We start from the raw sequence: 23,458 nt of genomic DNA on the forward strand, positions 1-23,458 counted from the left end.
TGGAACATGACCCCTATTCTTTCATATACCAGAGATTTTTATTTTTTAAACTAAAGAGATTCTCCATTTATATTTTCCACTGGTTATCAGTAAAACACTCGGCAGCTACAGTATAAATAATGGACAGAGACATCTGGAGCGTGAAGCTTTATTTGTTGGCAGATGAGCACTTCGATACAGTACATCTCCTCCCTGGTGCTTTGTGTCCATTCAGCTTTGCAAGGCTGGCTGGGGGTAAGTTCTCCAAAACATATATTTAGGTCCTTCTAGCTAGACAGGAACTTTATCAATGCTGTGAGTCTGAATGAGACCTATCATGATAAGTTTCTCTTTTATCACTCATTTTTGCATGTTAATATTACATATAGCCTTAAAAGGGATGGTCTACCCTCCGAAAACATGGATTGACTTGTACATGCTCTCCTGCAAATTACACAAAGCACTTTTCCGGGTTGTTGCAGCACAGCCAATCAGAGGAGGAGAGAGTGCAAGGTATTCACCCACTCTCCCTCCTTGCTCTGCATGCTCCCATTGCAAAAGCAATATCATATGGGGAGGGGAGAGGGTCATGTGGGGAGGATAGGCTGGCACCTGAGTGCCACATCAGGGTGTTTTCATGTACCGTATATGCGGGATAGGAGGGCTTGTGGTTGCGGTAGCATCTTGTGGGGAGGGGAGAGGGTCATGTGGGGAGGATAGGCTGGCACCTGAGTGCCACATCAGGGTGTTTTCATGTACCGTATATGTGGGATAGGAGGGCTTATGGTTGCGGTAGCATCTATTAGGGATAATGGAAAGTAGGGGTTAGAAAGCATCAGGTGCAATTTTGGAGCAATTAAAGGTCATCTGGAGTCATTTTCGGCTAGTGCTGGGGGGCGGGGGGTATAGGTAATTTCTAGGATGTTTTCTCATTTTTTAAATTAAAGGTAATGTGCTGCCCTCTTGATGTATATTGGGTTGCTCATCACAATATTTGAGCCGTGCATTCCCGTCAGGGTTGTTTAGTCTCTTACTGTATCTTCAGGCTTTTCTAAATGAAGAAAGTGAAGACTCTGAACATATAATATATATATACACTATACATTTATAGAGGATGCCCTGGTAAGGTGCAACTAAGCAATTGCAAATGATGGCCGTCTCTGTGTACAAAATAGACATTATAAATGGTCCCTCTCTGTTAGATGTCCCTGGTTTCTTTAATTCTTCTCTTCTACATTTAATAAAAAGTAGCTAGCAGCCTGTCAAAATGAGGGGACAGTGTCGCACCTGCGAAAAGTCCCGCTTGAGCGCTCAAACGGGTAACTTTTCGGTAATTTCTGCACGGCAGCTCGGGAGGCTGCGAGTAGAGATGTCAGCACCGGCAGTTGTGCGCACCCGAACAGAGCAACAATTGAATTGCTCCGTCGGGTGCCATCTAGTGGCCGCCGATGAGCAACACACTTGAATTCCCCGCATATAGTTGTGGAGCACCGTATAAATATATATAAATTCAGTATTTGTTTGTTTACAGAACTTCCAGGTTACTTTATAAGTTTAGAAGTGCTGTTTAATAAAAATCACATTCTTTATTTGGTAACTTTTATCTTAATAGCAGCGACATATTTCATTCCACACTTTAAAAGGTGTCTTAAATGTTCTAATGTGTCTACACGCTCAATTATACATTCATACTTGTTATTCTGTATTTTTGTTCAAATAAACCAATTAGAGGTGGTCTCATGAACAAAGATTCTCTCATGTATTAATTTAGCCCTTTAGTAGTCACCGGCCACCTCCGCTCTCCCAACAAAACAAGATTAATCAGAAATAAATAATAAAAATGTAATACATTTAAAAGGTTAATTTCTTAAACTTTATTGGTGATACAGTATAGCATTATTTACAAACTGGTGAAGAATATGAACCAATTCCAGAGTAGAATGTCAAACGTAAAAGCAAAGCAAAAGTCACTATTAAAAATAAGCTGTTTTTCAAACAAGAGGCATGCCTGTCAGTGCTAGAAAATGCTCTGTACATAGAAATGGATGGTGGACTTGGGTTCCCCACCCCACTTACAAAATGCAAGTATACATGTAACATAGCATATAACAGCTGAGGTGACTTACTTCTTCATTGTGTAACTTTTCCATACACAACAACATGTGCTTTGTACATTATTTCTCCGTGGAAATTCCAGCTGACATAGAAAGCAGACAGGAACCCGTATGATTACACAGCATTGTACTTAAAGGAGAAATATACACTAAAGTGGACCCACTGGCTACATACAGTGAAAGAAGGCATCATGTGAGCTGAACAAATGTCCAGCTTATTTATTTTGAAACCTAATGCCTCAGTGATCTCTATAGTTACTATTACAGCCATAGGTGTAATACTGGTTCAGGTCAGATAATGCATGAGATATGAATGGGTGATGATCTTAATGCAGAGTAAAGAAAAACTGACTTTAAGGAATATAGGACTTAAGCTGGCCATCCACTATACAATTATCTGTCCAATCTGGCTGGTTGGCATGAAAGCCTGGTAATTGTATGGGAGCAAATGACAATTGTCCATTTCCTAACAAAGACTGGAAAGTAGCCAAAAATGGGCGTTCAGACAAACTGGTTACAACACACAAATTTAACAAATTTGAACATTTTTTTTTTGTCCTATTTTCAGTATTTAAAACCATATGGTCGACTGTCATTTTCTCCCATACATTACCAGGTTTTCATTCCAACCAGCCAGATTGGACAGATATCTGACAGAAAATTGTATAGTGGATGCCCAGCTTTAGATACATAACCAACCTTGTATCAACCATTAAAGATATACTATCACCTCCAGCATTCTCCTGCTCCTAGAAGAGCATCATTCCACTTGCTGGTGGGTGATTTAATAAAAGTATTTATTTTGGAGAATATTGAGGATGCTCGTATACCTGGGGTTTATGTGAAGTCTTCAGCAAGAACTAATGTACGTGGGCCATGCTGCTTCTGTATCAGTGGTCTATTCTCCTTTCTCTATGTAGGTCAGAAAACACCCTACAATAAGATATTATCAGCATAACCCTGGAAATTCAATAACCAAGGTACTTCCAATTGTGGGAGTGATTAAGGCTATTGGGTCATTTGTAGAGTAATTCTTCCCTATATAAACAAATCACAGCTGGAGAATCACAGTCTATGCATATATGTCTGAGTAATGGGTACCATCAGGTACTAAACAATGTATTATGCAGGCAACGTTAGATAATGGCACTAACTGGTAATCAAAGGGCACTGCAAAAGTGTCTAGGGCCATGCTCAATCGCTTTTGGGGCTAAAAGAAAATTGCCATAACTGGCATACATCACCCAGTTCTAAACCCATCATTCATTCCTGCTGCAACACTGGGGTAGAAGACCCCCAAAGTATTCACAGAACTTATCTAAGGTTATACAGCCATGCCCAAATAAATACCCACAAATCTCACAATATCAATGGGCAGTATATCACAGTATGCATTAATGTTTAAGGGTCAAAGCAATACAAACAAATGAATATACTTATGTAAAATGTGCTATCTTTCAAAAAAAAAACCAACAAAATTATTATAAAATCATCATTATGATAAAAGCATGCACGGTTAAATAAAGTAATGAACCAGAGGCACCAGTAAAGTGTAATACAGTAACGTGTAATGACTTTACGCAGGGTACTCTGACTAAATGACATATGTTCAACCTGTGATAGACCTACTACTTCCATTGTGTCCTGCCAGCCCCCCGCTGCATAATGGGAGTTGTAGTTGAGCGACACAGGCTGCCTAACTCTAAAATAACAATATGTAAAATATTCTTATCACTATTATAAAGGTGCTCTCATGCACCAAACATACCAACACAGTAACCTAAATGGTCATATAGGCAAGATGTGTAAATCCCATTTAGAAGAGCGATACGTCTTATAAAGAAATGATATACCGAAATGGTAAAATCCTATTGTACACCTTGCAATCTCACTATGTATTTGGAGATCTAAGGCTTCTCTTCTACAAATACAATGCTGATATAATACACTATATTGGTCACTTTTAATAAACAATATAAACGCCAGAAAACCTGGGTGAACAAGTGTATGTCATATGCAGTATAAGATTCTGTAGGTAAATCAGATGTAGGTGCAAACCAAAAAGAACTAATTAGAAACCCACTAAAATGTAAGATTGAAAAACCAAAATGGGCTATATGTACAGTAATGACAGGATAGCCAGTTATGAGAGAGCTATGGCATGTCGGGGATCCAACTAGCGTTTCTTAACTGCAGGGACACTTTTAAAGCCTTTTTTTTAGGACCTTGGCGACATGTAAGAAAACTGGTGGGGGGAAAAAAGAGGGTGAGGTCTATAGCAACTAATCAAATGCTATTAGTTGCTAATCTCAACATTACCCTTTTATTCTATGCACCAACATTCATAAAAGTCCTCAAGGTATAAAGGCGACTACTAAATAGATCATAACATCATAAAGTGTCCTGTGGCCCTGAACAGTTTGGGATATGGATCAGGGTGGAGTGAAGATACACGTATACTACACCGATGCAGGGACCAAGCGTTATGCCGTGTGCATAAATCACCCGTGTCACGGAGGGAATGAATACTCAGAAAGTGACTGAACGCAATGAGATCTGTGACCGACACAAGTGCGTAGACCTGCGCAGTCTTCTATTGTGCTGCTGCGGTAAAGACGGTTTAATTCTAACAATATGTACCATATTTCTGAATGCAGGTGCAAAGCATATATATAACAGTATTTTCCTTAACATGAAACTTTACAGTGATTCCAGTGGAGAACATAACAGAATAATGCAGCTGTTTTGGAACTTAGTGGTGTTTTCATAGAATATATTACATTAACATGTTACTGTGTTTCGGTTTTGTATTACTTATGGAAATAGCTACTCTTTGCACATCAAAACCAAAATCACAGCTTCATAAAAAAAAAAAAAAATGAAACAAATTAAAATAATAAAGCACACAAGCTTTGCTATACAGTGCAGAATCCAGACCTCTAGCTGTGTCTAGCTGGGTAGACTGCCTCTATGGTGCCCCTAGTGTCGACGCAAAAAAAAAAGCAATCATAGGGTCGGCTAATCTAATGGTCATGATAATCCAGCCTATGAATTCACTACAAACAAGTGAGATCACTGAAGCACAGTTCTCAGTCGCTAGTTCCTGGTGAATTGGTGGGCTGCATTCCCATAACTTTTAGTTCACTGACAAAATGGCTGACACGGGTGCTGTGAGGGCCAGATTCTCCAGGAACGGAGAGGAAAGCATCCGCGCTCCTTCCAAATAGCAGGAAAGGGCCGTCCACCAGAATTTGGTCACTGCAAGAGTCCAATACTATGAGAAGTCTCTTCCTGTCTTTTCCATGAACTGCAACTCTGTATGTGCAACACATTGGAACCAATTCACCTGTGGTCCAGCAGAGAACAAATTGCAAATCTAGTATCTGTCGTTAGTACTAAATATTCATATAAATGTAGCGTCTATGATTAAAGACACTAATTCTGCACAAACAGAATTTTTGTGCTGAACAGAACCTTCTCCTTTTATAAATCATCTTTGCAGACAACGCTTTGCAGGATGGCTTCGGACGTAAACACTACAATACATAATAGTAAGTAGTAAATACTGTGCCATGTTTCTCATTAGAGAGGTCCGGATAACGTAGTACTCTATGACAGATTTGTACAATTTGGGAGTAATTAAGTGCAAATACCGGTTTGTATTCATAACTGTTGGACGGGATTAACACAAAAAAAAATATATAAAACAGAAAAAATAAATTTTCTGTGTGTGGAAATTTATCCCATAATGGGAAGTTTCCTTGTATAATGTTACAGTGAACTGTTGCTACTGAAAATCTTTTTAAGGATAATACTTGTGTGTAACATCCTATTCTTCCTCCTCCTCCTCCTCCTCCTCATCGTCATCCTCATCATGGCAGTGTGTGATTTCTTGGGGCACCAGTGGGAAGAGGTTGGGAGGTTTGATTTCACTGACGGACCGAGTTAGCTGATGCCGTTTAAAATCGGAATCTTTGAAGTCCAAGGAATTGCGGTTCCGTGTGGCCATTGGTGACTCTGATTCATTAATATCCACGTGAATATGTTCCACTGTAGATTCATGGGGCATCTACAGGCACAGAAAAAATTATTAAAATGTAAGCAATTTACTATATCATATATCTGTGATATTTTGGGCATTGAGTTGTTGCCCATAGCAACCAATCAGATTATAGCTCTTATCTTCTAGAATCTGATTGGTTGCTATGGGCAACAACTCCACTTCTAAAAACCTGCACTTTAGCATATATACCCCTTTAGTAAATATACCCACAAGTCTCAAGGATATTGGAAATTTCCTAATATAGATGAGCTGCTGGATGTGGGAAAACTCACCAAGACGTGTGCAGCTCTGAAGAGGTAGCTGAATGGATAGTACAAGAGATTGATGAAAGAGGCCGCATAGAGGTCTGCGTACCGCATCACCTGACTTGCGAACAGAGTCTGACGAGAACCACTGCGGAAGAGACTTCCCATCATCCCATAGCACATGTCCATGTCATGGGTGACTTTCTGCATGAGGAAGAGACGAAACGTAGCAATAGTTATTACTGTGAATGGTTTTACATTGTGACAACCGCTTTACTTCACCACTAATATGATAATGTATAAAGTGACACAACGCCACTTCCATAAACAACAATCTTGGCTGGTCACGGTTTACCATGGTGTCTTTTGGAAGCCATGTGAATTGTGAATTACATGGTGCGTGATTCTTGTATCACTTATACCATTTGCCGTCACTAGGCTTCAGCTTTACAGATTTCCATGAAACTGGAGTTACTCCTCTAAGTTCAGCTGTAGCAATTCACACCAGAGTTTCAGTTAAAATGTGACAGTAACACAAAATCTACTCATATTATGTATCCATATTAATATAAAAAAAAAATATTCCGCATACCCATTGTTGATTAAAATCCTTGTTAAAAGACTATATCAGACAGGTGATGGCAATATAGGAATAAACTCCTATAAATAATTGAATCACAAACAAACTGTGTTCTGATGTCATTGCATGTAATCAGTAAGTTCTGATGTCATCACTTCAGTGTATACATAGAAAATGTTTGTATTATAGAGTTCAATGCTTTCTCTACTGTGTCAGTTTACTGCGTCCTGTATAGGCTGACTCGGCCACAGTCTTGTGCTATTATATGGTAACAGAAGTACTCAGTGACATGTAATATCCATATAAATCCCAGTAGGGAGCGCATTATTCCATAAATAGCTTCTATAATTACTACCCTTTGTTCAACAGCAGCTATATATTTAATGGAATGGGTATGAAGTCCCGGCGGCTGAATAGCCCGACGCCGACTGCCCGAAAGGAGAAGATCCCGGACAGGGCAGGTAAGTACCCTTTCCCTACCCCTCTCCTCCCCCTAACCCTCCCTTAGTGGTGCCTAAATCTAACCTCCCCCCCTAGTACCTAACCCAAACTCCCCCTTGGGGTGCCTAACCCTAACCCTCCCTTACTGCACCCTAAACCTAACCCTCCCAGGGAGGGGGGGGGTCTAACCCTAGCCTCCCACGGGGGTGGCTAACCCTAACCCTCCCCCCTAGGAGTGCCTAACCCTAATCTACCCACAAAAAACCTAACCCCGCCATGCTCCCTAAACCTAACCCTCTCCCCCCCGCGCGGCTAACGCTAAGGGGCGCCCCGGACTTACCTCTTTCGGGCTGGAGTCCTTATTATTTCAACACCTATCTTAAGTCCCTTTTCGGGATTGAGACCGGCGGCATTGGGGCCGCCGGTCTCATAACTACATCCCATATTTAATTAATTCAATTATAACGAATCAGAGAAGGGGAGGGGTCTGGCTGGCAGAATTGACCATATGTCAGCAGAGAAAAAACAAGGCACAAGTGCTTTTATATTGTATAACACCCAAACAATGTTAACTGCAGGAAGAGAAACTAACTTAGATATAATACCTTAATCCGTCTCTGGATGGAGCTGATGTCAGGTCTCTCATTGCTGCTACTGTCCAGATGCCTAAAAGTGAAAAAGTTATAATGAAACAACACATTGGAGACTCATAAAACATCCTATAGATTTGAGAGCCCCCTAGACAACCTGATTCATAAAGGACATATTAATAATGCAGCATTTAATAACTGAAGCAAACACATTTTATACATAAGGACATGCTGGTGTCTGGGGTATAGCTTGCAGCTCTTCGTGCCACATATACTAAAACACAAACAGGTGGACCCTTTGGTAAATGCAATGACCTGTATAAGAGTCTACCATATGCTTATTTTTGTTTCCCTTCCAGAAATAGAAGTACAAAAGTTTCCATCAGATGCTATATATAATACGCAGTAAATTAAATAAAATTAAATAAAAAAACAAGCAGTAATTAGAGTAATCAAAAACACAGCATAGTTTTAGGACTCATGAAGATCTCTATGGTTAAGGCTGCCCTTAATCTTTACAACTGTAAATTACTTATTTTGGCTTCAAATGGTTTAAATACACCTTTATCCATTTGTTTATACTGATTATATACAGCCATGGCCAAAACTTTTGAGAATGACAAGTATTGGTGTTCACAAAGTTTGCTGCTTCAGTGTTTTTAGACCTTTTTGTCAGATGTTACTATGGTATACTGAAGTAATATTACAAGCATTTCAGAAGTGTCAAAGGCTTTTATTGACAATTACATTAAGTTTATGCAAAGAGTCAATATTTGCAATGTTGACCCTTCTTTTTCAAGACCTCTGCAATTCGCCCTGGCATGCTGTCAATCAACTTCTGGGACACATACTGACTGATGGCCGCCCATTCTTGCCTAATGGAGTTTGTCAGAATTTGTGGGTTTTTGTTTGTCCACCCGCCTCTTGAGGATTGACCACAAGTTCTCAATGTGATTAAGGTCTGGGGAGTTTCCTGGCAATGGACCCAAAATGTCAATGTTTTGTTCCCCGAGCCACTTAGTTATCACTTTTGCCTTATGGCAAGGTGCTCCATCATGCTGGAAAAGGCATTGTTCATCGCCAAACTGTTCTTGGATGGTTCGGAGAAGTTGCTCTTGGAGGATGTTTTGGTACCATTCTTTATTCAAGGCTGTGTTCTTAGGCAAACTTGTGAGTGATCCCACTCCCTTGGCTGAGAAGCAACCCCACACATTAATGGTCTCAGAATGCTTTACTGTTGGCATGACACAGGTTGAAGAGTTTCGGAGGATGGCCTGGTGTCAAGAAGGGCAGCAAAGAAACCACTTCTCTCCCGGAAAAACATCAGTGACAGACTGATATTCTGCAAAATGTACAGGGATTGGACTGCTGAGGACTGGGGTAAAGTTATTTTCTCTGATGAATCCCCTTTCAGATTGTTTGGGGCATCTGGAAAAACGCTTGTATGGAGAAGGAACAGTGAGCGCTACCATCAGTCCTGTGTCATGCCAACAGTAAAGCATCCTGAGACCATTCATGTGTGGGGTTGCTTCTCAGCCAAGGGAGTGGGATCTTTTGCCTAAGAACACAGCCATGAATAAAGAATGGTACCAAAACATCCTCCAAGAGCAACTTCTCCCAACCATCCAAGAACAGTTTGGTGACGAACAATGCCTTTTCCAGCATGATGGAGCACCTTGCCATAAGGCAAAAGTGATAAGTAAGTGGCTCGGGGAGCAAAACATCGAAATTTTGAGTTCATGGCCAGGAAACTTCCCAGACCTTAATCCCATTGAGAACTTGTGGTCAATCCTCAAGAGGCGGGTGGACAAACAAAAACCCACAAATGCTGACAAACTCCAAGCATTGATTAGGCAAGAATGGGCGGCCATCAGTCAGTATGTGGCCCAGAATTTGATTGCAATTCACCCTGACATGCTGTCAGAGGTCTTGGAAAAAAAAGGATCAGCACTGCAAATATTGACTCTCTGCATAAACTTAATGTAATTGTCAATAAAAGCCTTTGACACTGCTTGTAATTTTACTTCAGTATACCATAGTAACATCTGATGAAAAGGTCTAAAAACACTGAAGCAGCAAACTTTGTGAAAACCAATACTTGTGTCATTCTGAAAACTTTTGGCGATGGCTGTATACTGCCCTATGCCTACTTATTACACAGCATACACATCACACACTACTTACTTATAGAGTTCCGACAGGAATATGTCCAAACTCTGGAGCTCTTCAAAAAGCGCTAAACCAAGTGAAATAACAGGAGAAGATGAAGCACAAGATATAGGTATAATCAAACAAACAACAAAACACTGTGCTTATTATATGCAGACACTATACAATAGATAGAAACAGCAGAAAGTAAAACAAAAAACAAAACAAAACGAACAAAATAAAAACACCAAACTGAGAGATTGAAACTGAACAGTAAAGACGCCAAAAGACACCCAAATGTGAGACGCTATGAAGGGAGACAAACTGCCCGAACTGTGACAAGCAAAATCTGGATCTAAGCCATGTTAGCTACCACATGGTCTTCCAGTAAGTGGCAAGGCCCTCTGATAGCTAAGGATAGTCTAGATGAAATGGCTCTGCCAATATGCAAGCTTGACCAGATCATAGCATGCTACTAATACAATGACAATTTTGTGGTCACATGAAGCCGTGTCAGGTAACACCGGGGACGGGGGAGATACCAGGAGACAGCCAGACTGGGGAGGAAACAGAGCACGGTGAGATAGAAGCAGAGGGGGTGGATTTGAGAACTAAAAAGCGATAAGGTATACACAGTATATGTGCGATTAAAATATATACTGGAAAAAGATACGTTTCAACTTGAAGCAGCACTCAAGTAGGATTAAGAGGGGTAAAAATTAAATCTTACTTTTGGAACTCAGCAAAAAAGGTGGTGGACTCTTGTTGAGGCACCTCATGCACATGTGAAGCTGTAATCCTATGTAGGGTTAAAGTTCCTCTGGGTGACATGAAAACATGTCCTGTACAATATAAAGATTGTAACCCTCACCCTGCACTCCTCCTGTACAGCCCAGTAGGGATCATCGTCTGACTATAACCAGCATGCAGATATTACTGTACCTCACTATGTCACTCGTGTGCCCGATCTACACCAAATTACTTACTACACATATGCCAATGGAAATAGTCTAAATTAATGTCAAACAGTGGTCACATCTAAGGTGTAGAGGCTTATGGCAATACTACCATTGAATGGCTGACTCTCAGAGACACAAGCTTTCAGGAGAGGTGGAGTCTTGTTTAAAATTCACATGTAGAAAAAAACTTCACTTGATGAAACTACTGAGTGACTGACACAGGCTGCACCCCCCCGCCCCCCATATGTCACTGCTCTCGTCCGATTCCCTTCACAACACATACACATGCTTCCTACCCAATATTATTACATTTATAATGTTTAAGCAAACTTATTTACATTCCCAATGAACATAATAATTCCACGGTTTCCACGGAGACTGCATGCAGAGGTAATAAGGCCACTACCTATCCATAAAAGCTTGTACCAATACACAATCAGTCACACAAGGGGCTGTCTTGCCAGATAATATTACTCTAATACTAAACATATCTATACTTATCTACGAGGGTGGCTCAATAAGAAAGGTAACAAGACCTCTCATGTGTGTAATGTTCTCTATCTCAGTTTAATTTCCCTCCAGGCCAGAGCAGGTAGACCACTGCTCCCCCTCACGCCCATTAGACTGCGCCTCATATCAATCATACTGTCCCAACATCAGTTGTAAGATGGCGGGACTGGCGGAAACATGATCAAACATTGAGGTGCAGAATGTGATCAGATTTCTGAGTCTAAAGGGCACATCAGTTCATCAGCAATATCAGTAACTCGAATAGGTCTGTCCTGAATCAGACCTTCAATGCGGCAGAAATGGTAATCTGTGGTGGACATGCTTGGAGGGCTGGTTCGCTGCTCATCCAGAACGTCTGTCCTGCCGTTATCAAGGGCAGTGCACCACACCCAAACCTGTTTCCGTGACATGACGTTATCACCGTACACCTTAACAAGTTGGTGATTAATTTCTTCTGCTCATGTGCCCTTCAGACGCAAAAGTGTGATCACACCACACAACTCAATGTTTGACCATGTTTCAGCCAGTCCCGCCATCTTACAACTGATGTTGGGACAGTATGACTTATATGAGGCACAGTCTAATGGCCGTGAGGGGAAGCAGTGGTCTACCTGCTATGGCCTGGTGGGAGATAGAGAACATTACACACGTGAGAGGTCTTGTTACCTTACTTACGCTCTTATATCTACAGTTCTACCCGCACTTCTCTCCATAGATCATAAAATGTCTGAAAAACATATTGGTATTGTATAAACCATGTCAGCTAGTGGTTTCTTTAACATACATGGGGTTAAATCAATGTTGCAATCCCATTATCTACTAAATAACCATGCAATATATTCTATGTCCTGGACTCATTTTCACTATATTATAAATGCTTTAGCTGTTAGGTACATTTCAGCTAAATAATGCTTAAAATAACTGCTAGATTTGCTGCCTATTTTCTAATGTATAATAATGTGTTGCGTAGTTCAACATAACGTTCTGACTTTATTATGGTTTGTGGTCTCTTACAGCTTTTGTCGGTCCAGACGTGAAGCTCTTGTGCCATTTCCGGGATGACCAGGAATGTTCTCCATCCCTGGCGCTTCTTAGACTTCAAAATGTCTCCAAAGATATGATCTCCGATGTAAAGTATATCTTTCCCCTTCGCTCCCAACAGGTCGCACACAATGTCGGAAGAGCCTAAAGAGAGAACAAAATTGCTAGGATACATGCAGGACATTTATGGTGGCAAGGTGAGTAACACAGTTGATTAGGACACCTAATAGTTGGGGCGAAGGGGAGTTCATTGGTGAAATAAGGATAGTTATGGAAAAACTTACCTTTGTTAACTCTCTTTCTTCGAAGTCCACAGGGAGACAATGGGGTGCGTTGGTACTTGGAGGACCGGACACCAACAGCAAAGCTTTTTTCTGTCCCAGGATGCTCTGGTCTTTCCCCCTAAACCCCGCCCACAGCCTGAAGGCAAATCAGTTTTGTCAACAGGCCCAAGGCAGGCGCAGGATAGGAGAGAAGGAAGACTGGTACACTGAAGAATCATACTCTCACACAGAGAAGGAAACAAGTGACCACGAGAAGAAACCCATAGAAGCCAGGTGCGTCAGTGCGGGTGCCCTGTGGACCCTATGGACTTCAAAGAAAGAGAGATAACAAAGGTAAGTTTTACCATTACTCCTTTTCTTCATCAGGGTCCATAGGGTCTGTCCCAAAACAGTTGTTCAAGAGCTGGGACGCTCCTGAGCTGAGAGAACCCGGCATCCAAAGGAAGCATCCTGAAAGGCAAATGTATCAAAGGCATAGACCCTAAGAAAGGAGTGAACAGAAGACCACGTGGCCGCCTTGCATAGTTGTTTGGCAGACGCACCATGGCGGGCTGCCCACGGGGGACCCAAACAGCGAGAAGAATGAGCAGATACTGTAGCCGACACAGGAAGGCCAGCCTGCGTGTAAGCTTGTGATATAGTCATGCGAAGCCATCTGGCGAGAGTCTTTTTGTTAGCTGGCCATCTCTTCTTTTGGAATCCATATAGGACAAAGAGGGAATCCGTTTTCCTGATGGAACCAGTAGGGTTCACGTAGGTCTTCAGAGCATGGACCACATCCAAGGAGGCCTCACCTGCCGAGAGGTCCGATGATTGGAAGGCCGGAACTACAATTTCCTCATTAAGCTGGAAACGAGAGACCACCTTAAAAAAGGAGTCTTCTCAGTGAGCCATTTGACATCTACAGAGTCCAGGGGATCAAATGGAGGTTCCTGAAGTGCGTGGAGAACCACTGACAAATCCCACGGAGCCATGGGAGAGGCAAAGGGAGGTTGTATACGGAGAACATCTTGCAGGAAGGTGTGAACATCTGGCAGTGGAGCAATTCTGCGCTGGAACCAGGTGGACAGAGCAGAGACGTGCACTTTCAAAGACGCCAGGCGTTGTCCGAGATCCAATCCAGCTTGAAGATAGGCAACTATTTTAGAAACTCTAAAAACCTTTCTGATAGCACACCACTGAAAATCTGTATGCCACACCCGGTGTTAAATCGGGGCAGAGGCTGGCTTACGCGATTTGAGCATAGTCACAGAGCTAGAAAACCCTTCAGACCTTAGGAGGAATGTCTCAAGAGCCACGCCGTCAAAGACAGACGGGCCAGGTCCAGATGTAGACAGGGACCCTGATACAACAGGTCCAGTTGTTAAGGAAGTTGGAGAGGAGCATCTATGGAGAGACTTGGAAGATCGGAGTACCAATGGCATCTGGGCCAAGCTGGAGCTACCAACAGGACTGTGCCCCCTTCTTGATTGAACTTCCGAGGAAGAAGAGAGACTGGAGGGAAGAGGTATGCCAAATGGAAGGTCCACTTCACTGACAATGAATCCACGAAGGCTGCTTCCGGGTCCCTTGTCCTGGATCCGTACATGGGAAGCTTGTGGTTATGTTGCGAGGCCATGAGGTCCATGTCCGATAGACCACATTTGTCCACCAGAAGCTGAAAGACTTCTGGATATAGAGACCATTCCCCTGCGTGCACATCTTGACAGCTGAGGAAATCCACTTTCCAATTGAGAATCCCCGGGATGAACACTGCAGAGATGGCTGGGAGATGGCGTTCTGCCCATGTGAGAATGCGGTACACTTCTGCCATTGCTGACTGACTTAGAGTGCCTCCCTGCTGATTGAGGTAGGCCACTGCCGTGGCGTTGTCGGACTGTACTTGTACTGGCCTGCCCTGAAGAATATCCTGAGCCAGAGTGAGGGCTCTGTAGAAGGCTCGGAATTCTAGGATGTTGATTGGTAAGATCGCCTCGGCTGGTGTCTAACATCTTTGGAAGGAGTGCTGGCTGGTCACTGCGCCCCACCCGCGGAGGCTTGCGTCCGTGGTGAGGACTACCCATTCCAGGATCCAAAAGGGGCGACCATTGTTTAAGTGGGACGTCTGTAGCCACCAGGAGAGGGACAGGCGAACCTCCGTTGAGAGACCCATCATCTAGGATCTGATCAGATGGGGCAGCCCATTCCACCTGGAGAGGATCAGGTGTTGTAGGGGCTTGGAGTGGAACTGAGCGAACTCCACCATGTCGAAGGTGGACACCATGGATCTCACGGTCTGCATTGCAGAGTGAATCAACACTCGGCGACTGTGAAGTAACCTGCGCACTCGGTGCTGTAGTGCAGATATTTTGTCTGCTGTCAGATAGATTCTCTGAGCCTGAGAATCCAGGAAGGCTCCCAGATGCACAATTCTTTGAGAAGGCGTCAAGGAAGACTTTTTCCAGTTGTTCAGCCAGCCTTGCATTTGTAGAAAGGCAATGGTTACCTGTAGGTGGCAGTGAAGGACCTATGGAGAGCTTGCTAATAGCAAGAGATCATCCAAGTATGGGAGCAGTCTAATCCACTAACGACGAAGATGGGCCGCCATAACTGCCATGATCTTGGTAAAGACTCGTGGAGCTGTAGAAAGCACAAAAGGCAGTGCTTGAAATTGGTAATGTTGCTTTAGGACAGCAAACCGGAGATATTGCTGATGAGGGGGCACTATAAGTACATGTAGGTAAGCGTCCTGAATGTCCAGAGACACTATAAAGTCCCCAGGCTCCATAGCCAGGACAATAGAGCGTAGGGTTTCCATACGAAACCTGGGCACCCTGATAAACTTGTTCAGAGACCTGAGGTTGAGAATAGGCCGATGAGACCCATTGGACTTCTGAACCAAGAAAAGGGTAGAGTAATAACCCGTCCCTCGCTGTGATGACTGGACCAGAATTATTACCCCCGAGTGCAGCAAAGACTGAATGGCCTTTTGGAGGAGCAAGGGTTTGCTTGGGTCTGATGGAGGGCCTCTGCAAAACTACTGGGGGGGCCGCCTCAGTCTTGTACCCAGGCGTCTTGTACCCAGTCCTTCTTGTACCCAGGCGTCCAGGGGGAGGCCCACACAGTCAGGCTGAAGGCTTGTCCTCACATTTGGTAGCTGGATGTCTAGTAGCCCAGACCTGTGTGGTCCTAGGCTTGGAGGCCTTTGTGGATGCTGACTGCAGTGGAAAGGACTGACCTTTTGCCTTTCCCTATGGGCGAAAGGACCGAAAGGATGACATCCGAGGCCTCGTAGTAGATGCAGAGGGCAAGAAAGCAATCTTAGAAGCTGCCAAGGTAGTCACAATCTTGTCCAGTTCTGGGCCAAACAGGATTTCCCCAGAGTAAGGGAGAGACTAAAAAGCCTTTTTAGAGTCCAAGTCTGCCTTCCATGACCGAAGCCAAATGATACAGCGAGTTACTACAGAAGTAGCAGATGCTTTGGAAGCTAGGAAACCAGTATCCAAAGCTGTTTCTCTTAAATAGGAGGCTGCATCCCTAATGTGAGAGATGCAGGACAGCTGTTGCCGAGAAGCATCAGAGGGGAATGAGACTTCTAGGGCCTCAGCCCAGCTCTCCATGGCTTTTGCCATCCAGGCCGTAGCCATGGCAGGACGAGTAATAGTTCCTGTAAGAGAGTATACAGAATTCAGGCAAGCTTCAATCCTTCTATTCGTGGTCTCCTTCAAGGAGGTTGCTGTATGGAGAGGTAAGGTAGAGTTCTTAACCAGGCGAGTCACGTGGGAATCTACGGCTGGGGGAACTTCCTATTTAGTGCAATCAGTAGCTGGAATAGGATATAAAGAAATCAAGCGTTTAGGCAGCTGAAACTTTTTATTTGGCGTATTCCATGCTTCACTCATTAAATCAGAAAGCTGATCAGAGTGAGGAAACTCTGGCAAAACTACCTTCTGTCATTTAAAGAATGGCTCTTTTGCCTTAGGAGTGGGTTCTGTATCTTTTATTTGAAGAATTGATTTTACAACTCTCACTAGTGCAGGTATATTTAATTTAGACGGAGGCTCCTCCTCCCCCGAGGGGGAATCAGAGTGAGAAAGGTCTGCGTCTTCTGCCTACCCAGACAATAACTCAGAAGCTGAGAGCTGGGTGGACTGGGAAGATTACACAGCACGCTTAGTAGTTTTACTAGGTCAACATTTGTTGAAAGGCTGAAGAGATAGCCGCCAGACTCTGCACTGAGGTAGAAAGTACGTCTGCCCATGGAAGAGGCAAAAGAGGCACTGGATTTGAGGGATTACCTGTTGTGGCCATCCCATAGTGGGAGCTACCACAGGGACCGCTAGGTGGTCTACAATTTTTGCCAACACCTGTGAAAAGGAAGCCCAGTGGGTTTTCCGTAGGAGAGGCTGCAGTGGCCGATTGGCCAGGTGACGTATAACAAGATGCACATAGACCATCTTGAATGGGATGCTCTGGAGCTAAACCTGCTAAACAGGACTTACAAGAAACCAGAGTAGGAGCAGTAGCCTTGCCTGTTACTCTTGCTTTTGCTAGACATAGTGCAGTGAGCAACACAGATATATGTACAATATGACACAGTGCAGTACGTAACACAGATATATAGTATGTGACAGCCCTCACAAATACAAGTAGATGTGAGGTACAGTGAACCTCCTATACCTCGGTATTCCAGGGTTATAGTGAAAGAAAGGGAAAGGTATAAGCTGACAGCCGAGAGAAAAATAAACAGACAGCAGCGCTAGCACAAGTCACATACAATGCAGAGTATATAATATACTTCAACTACACAGACCGCAGTGGCAAGTAGAAAATAGCACTGTATAACCTGGCTCCTAGGAGAAGTATACAGGTAGACTGGACCCAGTGTTCCCGGAGACATGTGGCTGTTTGCAGAAAATGGCCGCCGTGAGTCTCTGAGGGGGCGGAGGGTGAGGGAGGAGCAGCTCAGGGGTGGCAAGACCGCAGTGGAATGGCGCCCTGAGCTGGGGAGGGGCCGCAGGTTAAGAGGGCCATCTCCCCTATGCTGACATCAACCACCGGGTCCCTGGCCTCAGCTATCTCCTGTGCCACTATAAGTTTTGCCCTGGTGGTTTAGTGGAGTCCCGTACGAACCGGTGTCTACATCCTCCTCATCCGGCCTGTCTCCTGACCGGAGGTAAGACTGCACAGGGCACCCACCTTACCTTACTTGAGTTTTTGCCCATATTGATTTGGAAAACAAGATTTGTTTGGGGGGGGGGGGGGGGTAACAATTTTTGCTTCTTTTTTTTGTTAATGACATTCAAATAAATCTAAATAACCTTTTCTAATTGCACAGAACTATCATAAACATCAGTAGCAGCTCCGCATGTACAGCAGGGAGCATACACGTATTTTCAATGTCCTGACCGTTATTGCAGCACATTGAAAAGCATTTGAGCTTATTATATTAGCAGTGAGTTTTTAGATTCTGAAAGACGTATTACCTAGACTGACTGGTATTATCTGCTAATGAGAAGACCCAAGATACTACGGCTATATGGGGAGCAGAACATGCAGCATGACTGAAGCTCTACCTGAGATCTGGGACAAATATCAAGATCAGATAATATTACGTACAATGGCCCTGATTCAGAGCCGGACGCTCTGACCAGAGCGCTCGCTCTGAATCAGGGCCCACCTCCATTAATATGGAGCGTCCTCCTGGACGCTCGTATAGCTGTGGGTCACCACCCACAGCATATACGAGCGTGCAAAATGATGGTCGCAATGGTATTGACCATCGCGACCATCGAAACTGCGAGCAAACGCCTGCGGTTGAGTTTTTCAACCGTAAGGCCAGGAGTGATTTTGGCTCTATCAGAGCCAAAATCACTCCCACTGACATCACTAGTGATGTCAGTGGGGCCGGCTTCAGACGGTAGGCGTTCCCTTGGGAACGCCTCCGTCTGGCAGGCACGCCCCCGGCATGCCCACCAAAGGGGGCGTGCTGTCAGTCACCATCGACAGCACGCCCCCTTTGATGAGACACTCCGAGCGAAGGAAAGTCCTTCGCTCGTCGGGTCTCGCGCATGCGCACGACGGAGCTCCCTCCGTCGTGCGCATGCGCAGTGGGGACCATCGACCCACTTGCGAGCGGACAGCTGCTCGCGAGTGGGTCTGAATGAGGGCCAAAGTGCTGAAGTGCACACTGCAGACTATGGTGATGCTGTAAGGCAATTGTGATGATGAAGATATTAATTACTGTGTAGCCGCCATCTACTAAACACTGGAGGCAGCTATTTTTTGACTGTAACAGTATTCATAGTAACTAGTGACATCACTGAGACACCTTATACCTCATGGTGTCCTAGGGAAAGAACAGGCTGAATAAGATGCCTCCACTCTAGGCAACACTTTCACATGCTCGAAGAAGTTCAATCAGTCAGGCCACACCGTTAGCCAAATAAAGTTCATACCTCCTGAGTAGACAATTCCATGCTGTAATGGTCCTGTGTAGGTTCCAATTTTCAGCTTGCCAGTGTTCTGTATTTGTAATAGAAAAGTACAACATTAATGAAATTCCTACTCAACCACAGATTGCATACGTCATGGCAAATGGAAACACACGTTTACACCGACCATTTGTGGGGGCAAAGATAGTAAAACAATACAATGACAATAGAAAATTCCAAAATATCTGCAGTTTATATAATATTAGATAGTGGAGTATAACTGGGGTACTCACAGTATCCACTTGTCTCAGTACCGTTCCTTCCCCAAAAAAGAGAGGCTTCCTTGCATCCACTAAGATTAAGTCAAAATAGGACTGCCACGGTTGATGTGGGATCCCAGGCTGCAAAGTAATAAGACAGAGACAACTTCATTTAAATCTCTGCTAAATCAGGGATGTCCAACACAATCTGAGGGCATATACTACACATAATACACCTAGCCTCAATATGCCATGCAGTGCCAGGCGCCTGGCGCGAGTGAGCCAAGTCTAGTCTGATTTGGTTTGCACAAAAGGTCTTTTTTTTTGCCCAAAAACGCATCCTAGTCGCAAACGAATGCAACAAACTGCTCCTCGAGACTGCACTGGTTAAATTGATATGTGACACCTGTATATCTGCGTGCGATTGAGTCTGTATATGAAGCCCAACGGACCTTGATGTGGAAAAAAATTAGCACTTTGCATACAGATTCAGACTCAGTCGCACACAGATATAGGCCCTCATTCAGAGCCGTACGCTCTGAGCAGAGCGCACGCTCTGAATGAGGGCCGTCCTCCATAACTATGGAGCGTCCTCCTGGACGCTCGTATAGCTGTGGGTCACCACCCACAGCCTATACGAGCGTGCAGTTTGATGACCGCGATGGTCGTGACCATCGCGACCATCGAAACTGCGTACAAAAGCCTGTGGTTGAGTTTTTCAACCACAAGGCTCGGAGTGATTTTGGCTCTATCAGAGCCAAAATCACTCCCACTGATGTCAGTGGGCCGGCTTCTGACGGGAGGCGTTCCCGTGGGAACGCCCCCGTCAGGGAGGCACGCCCACCAAAGGGGGCGTGCTGTCAGTCAACATCGACAGCACGCCCCCTTTAACGAGACACTACGAGCGAAGGAAAATCCTTCGCTCGTCGCGTCTGGCGCATGCGCACGACGGAGCTCCCTCCGTCGTGCGCATGCTCAGTGCAGAACATCGACCCACTTGCGACCGGACAGCCGCTCGCGAGTGGGTCTGAATCAGGCCCATAGTGTGCAGTGTCCCAGAACAGAAACGTTTTTAACAGTAACATTGCAGGTAAGAGCAGAATGAAGGGTCACAAAGCTGATTCACAGACAGACAATCTGTGTCCAGGAGGTTAGTGTAAAGAACTAGATCATAGTTCACAAATATAAAGAATAAAATAGGTTACTACTGACTGTGATATTGTACCTTTGATCCATGTGAGAAGTCAAACAGGTAAGTCATTATTTTCTAGAATACAATAAAAATAATGTAATTCAGTGTATGGAACCACACAATGCAATCTACAGTGTCTACAGGAACAAATGTCAAACTAATCCTTTATAATAACAGTACCAGACCGGTGCCAGGGATAACGCATCACCTGCGGATTCGTGTGTCTAAGGGAAGTGATTAGGAATACAGTAATTTATACCAAGAATTCCACTTAAAAAAGATTTATTTATTTATTTACAGCCCAGGAGTTATACTTGCACTACTATATATATATATGCAGTGCAAGTATAACTCCTGGTGGGCTGTACATCATAGCAGCCAATCAGATATCCGCTTTCATTCATCTTGCTACACTGGTCTGCTAAATAGCAGGCATCTCATTGGTTGATTTCAGTTACAGCATTTTACTACATAGGCCATATGGACACTTTACTTGTTAAAGTGTTATGTTAGGTATAGCACAAGGCATACAGGAGACTATTTTAAGATGGTACCTAGTATCAATAGGCAAATACCTCTAAATAGGTCTCACAAACCAGTTGTTGTAATAGTACAAGATCAGCATATCCTATGGCTTCCAGGGCATGCTGGGCAGTGTAGTTCCACATAAAGAACAGGAGCCAAAGGCTCCCAATGTCTAGCTAATATAATAACTGATCTAGCTAATATAAACTTTCCTCTCTATGGATTCATGACTATTATTTGTTTTGCCAGATTATACGAGTTCTCAAAACCCACTTCTTCATCAAAGCCACCCATCTCTCATCCTAACCATCCTGTCCCATTGCTCACTGTCTACCCCATCTGTGTCTCCCCTGCCTATCTGCCTTTAGAATGTAAGCTCTCACAATCAGGGCCCTCTCCCACTATGTGATTCTCCTGCCCTAACATATATGCTCACCTACTGAATATTCCCTACCACGGCACCGAAGCGTTGATTTCTGCATCCCTGCTGCTTATTGGAGACCACTGATGCAGCAATGTCTATAAACCATGTCCTGTTCATTTGTTTATGTGCTTTGTTAGGTGCTGTATAACCCTTGTGGCCTCATATAAAGAATAATAATAATAATTTATACTGTATCTGCAGTCCTCAAATCTCTCCATAAATATTCCCAACAGTTGGTTTCCAAGATCTCCTCGTCCCATTCTATCCTGTCTTATTAAGGGGCTGGCGCACTTTAAAACAACCACTTCCCAATAAAACATGCACTCCCATACAGCTAGTGAGGTTACGTTTTATTAACTGCTACATTATTATTCGTGCACAATATAACACATCTGCAGCGCTCACATCGTGTCATATTAAATACAAATTCATTTGGGAATATTCCTGTGCCATGCAAATCCACACTTAACAAATCAAGCAGAGATACACTGTGAAATACAGGGCTGTCAAATGTATCCTGTAACTCGCTCAATCATGTTTAACTTGTGTTTCATGGGCAACAATATAGCACAAAAACACAGTAAATAAACTGACAGTAGGGGGCAGTAACACATAAGATGATGGCTGATGAAGCGATAAGACTGGTGAAAAACATAGCAGTCAAAAGCATATCTATCTATCTATCTATCTATCTATCTATCTATATCCACAGAGCAGGACATTTAATTATATGTTTTACCACTGGCATTTCCCCTGTATTTTGTAATGAATAACTTTCTGTTATCTAGGCAGAATGGTTACTTCTATTGCACTTGATACAGAACAGCTCTGTGTATACTTTTATCTAACGCACAATGCAAAACTAAGCTTCATCAGCAACCTGTATGATGAAATCCCATACGTAGTGCAGGGCAGGGGTCTTTCACATACTTACTTCTGGATCTCATTAACAAAAGAACACTGAAAGTTGCAGAGTGTAATTCTATCAGCATTCAGTAAGCATTTCAGTCCTTGATTCCTCCCCTTTAAATTAATTAACCACATTAATCTCACACAGAGGAGACTGCAGCTCTTCTTTCGGTACCCTGGCAACATACAGTGATGTGCAAATGTAATTAGCACTTACGTGGGTATATTTATAGTCGCTGTTTGTGACCAGGAATATCTTCCCCACTTCATTCATGCGACTCAGCAAGAGGGGCAGTTTTGACTGAAAGTATATAATAAGAGTTGCTAAAAGCTCATTTTCGGTAACAACATAAAGGCAATGGTTATAAAGACTAAAATATTATTTAAAAAAAAAAAACACACACACAAAAAGCAAGTACAGGCAGATATCCAATCACAACCATTTCTTCTGCAGGGGGGGGCAAAACAGTGACAACTGGTGTAAGAAACAAATATCCATGAAATCTTCATGTGACCTATTCTGGAATATCACATTACATTAGTATACAGATCACTTTGATTTTAAGGGTAAGAAAAACAAACGTACATCTTTAACAACATATTTCGGCAAATTCTCCACAGTCTTCTCCTTGAGTGATCCCTGGAAAAGCGAGACATGAGATTTAAGTGTCCTGCCAGGCAGTCAGTACATAATACACATTAGATAAATATCCATGCCTTTCATAAAGCAGAAAAAGTCACAGCAAAGATTGAAATAATGCAAAAGAAGAAATGCTAATTA

At 43.4% G+C, this 23,458-nt stretch overlaps 1 protein-coding gene across 4 annotated transcripts in view; it reads right to left on the minus strand.

The window, feature by feature from the left end:
- Window positions 1-1,829: 1,829 nt before the first annotated feature.
- NT5C2 (5'-nucleotidase, cytosolic II) overlaps window positions 1,830-23,458 on the minus strand; it is a 106,485-nt gene continuing 84,856 nt past the window's right edge. For all 4 annotated transcript variants that reach the window (XM_088448718.1, XM_088448717.1, XM_088448716.1 and 1 more), the window contains exons 9-18: window positions 23,264-23,317; window positions 22,895-22,978; window positions 20,853-20,894; window positions 19,661-19,768; window positions 19,392-19,458; window positions 12,644-12,814; window positions 10,197-10,248; window positions 8,028-8,088; window positions 6,429-6,605; window positions 1,830-6,162 (exon numbers count right to left, since the gene is read on the minus strand). In XM_088448718.1, coding sequence (XP_088304844.1) covers window positions 5,923-6,162; window positions 6,429-6,605; window positions 8,028-8,088; window positions 10,197-10,248; window positions 12,644-12,814; window positions 19,392-19,458; window positions 19,661-19,768; window positions 20,853-20,894; window positions 22,895-22,978; window positions 23,264-23,317 — 1,056 coding nt within the window. In that variant the 3' untranslated portion in view covers window positions 1,830-5,922. The remainder of the gene's footprint in view (window positions 6,163-6,428; window positions 6,606-8,027; window positions 8,089-10,196; window positions 10,249-12,643; window positions 12,815-19,391; window positions 19,459-19,660; window positions 19,769-20,852; window positions 20,895-22,894; window positions 22,979-23,263; window positions 23,318-23,458) is intronic.

Source organism: Taudactylus pleione, unplaced genomic scaffold (assembly GCF_031769625.1).
Source record: "Taudactylus pleione unplaced genomic scaffold, aTauple2 ptg000464l, whole genome shotgun sequence".
Taxonomy (NCBI): Eukaryota; Metazoa; Chordata; class Amphibia; order Anura; family Myobatrachidae; genus Taudactylus; species Taudactylus pleione.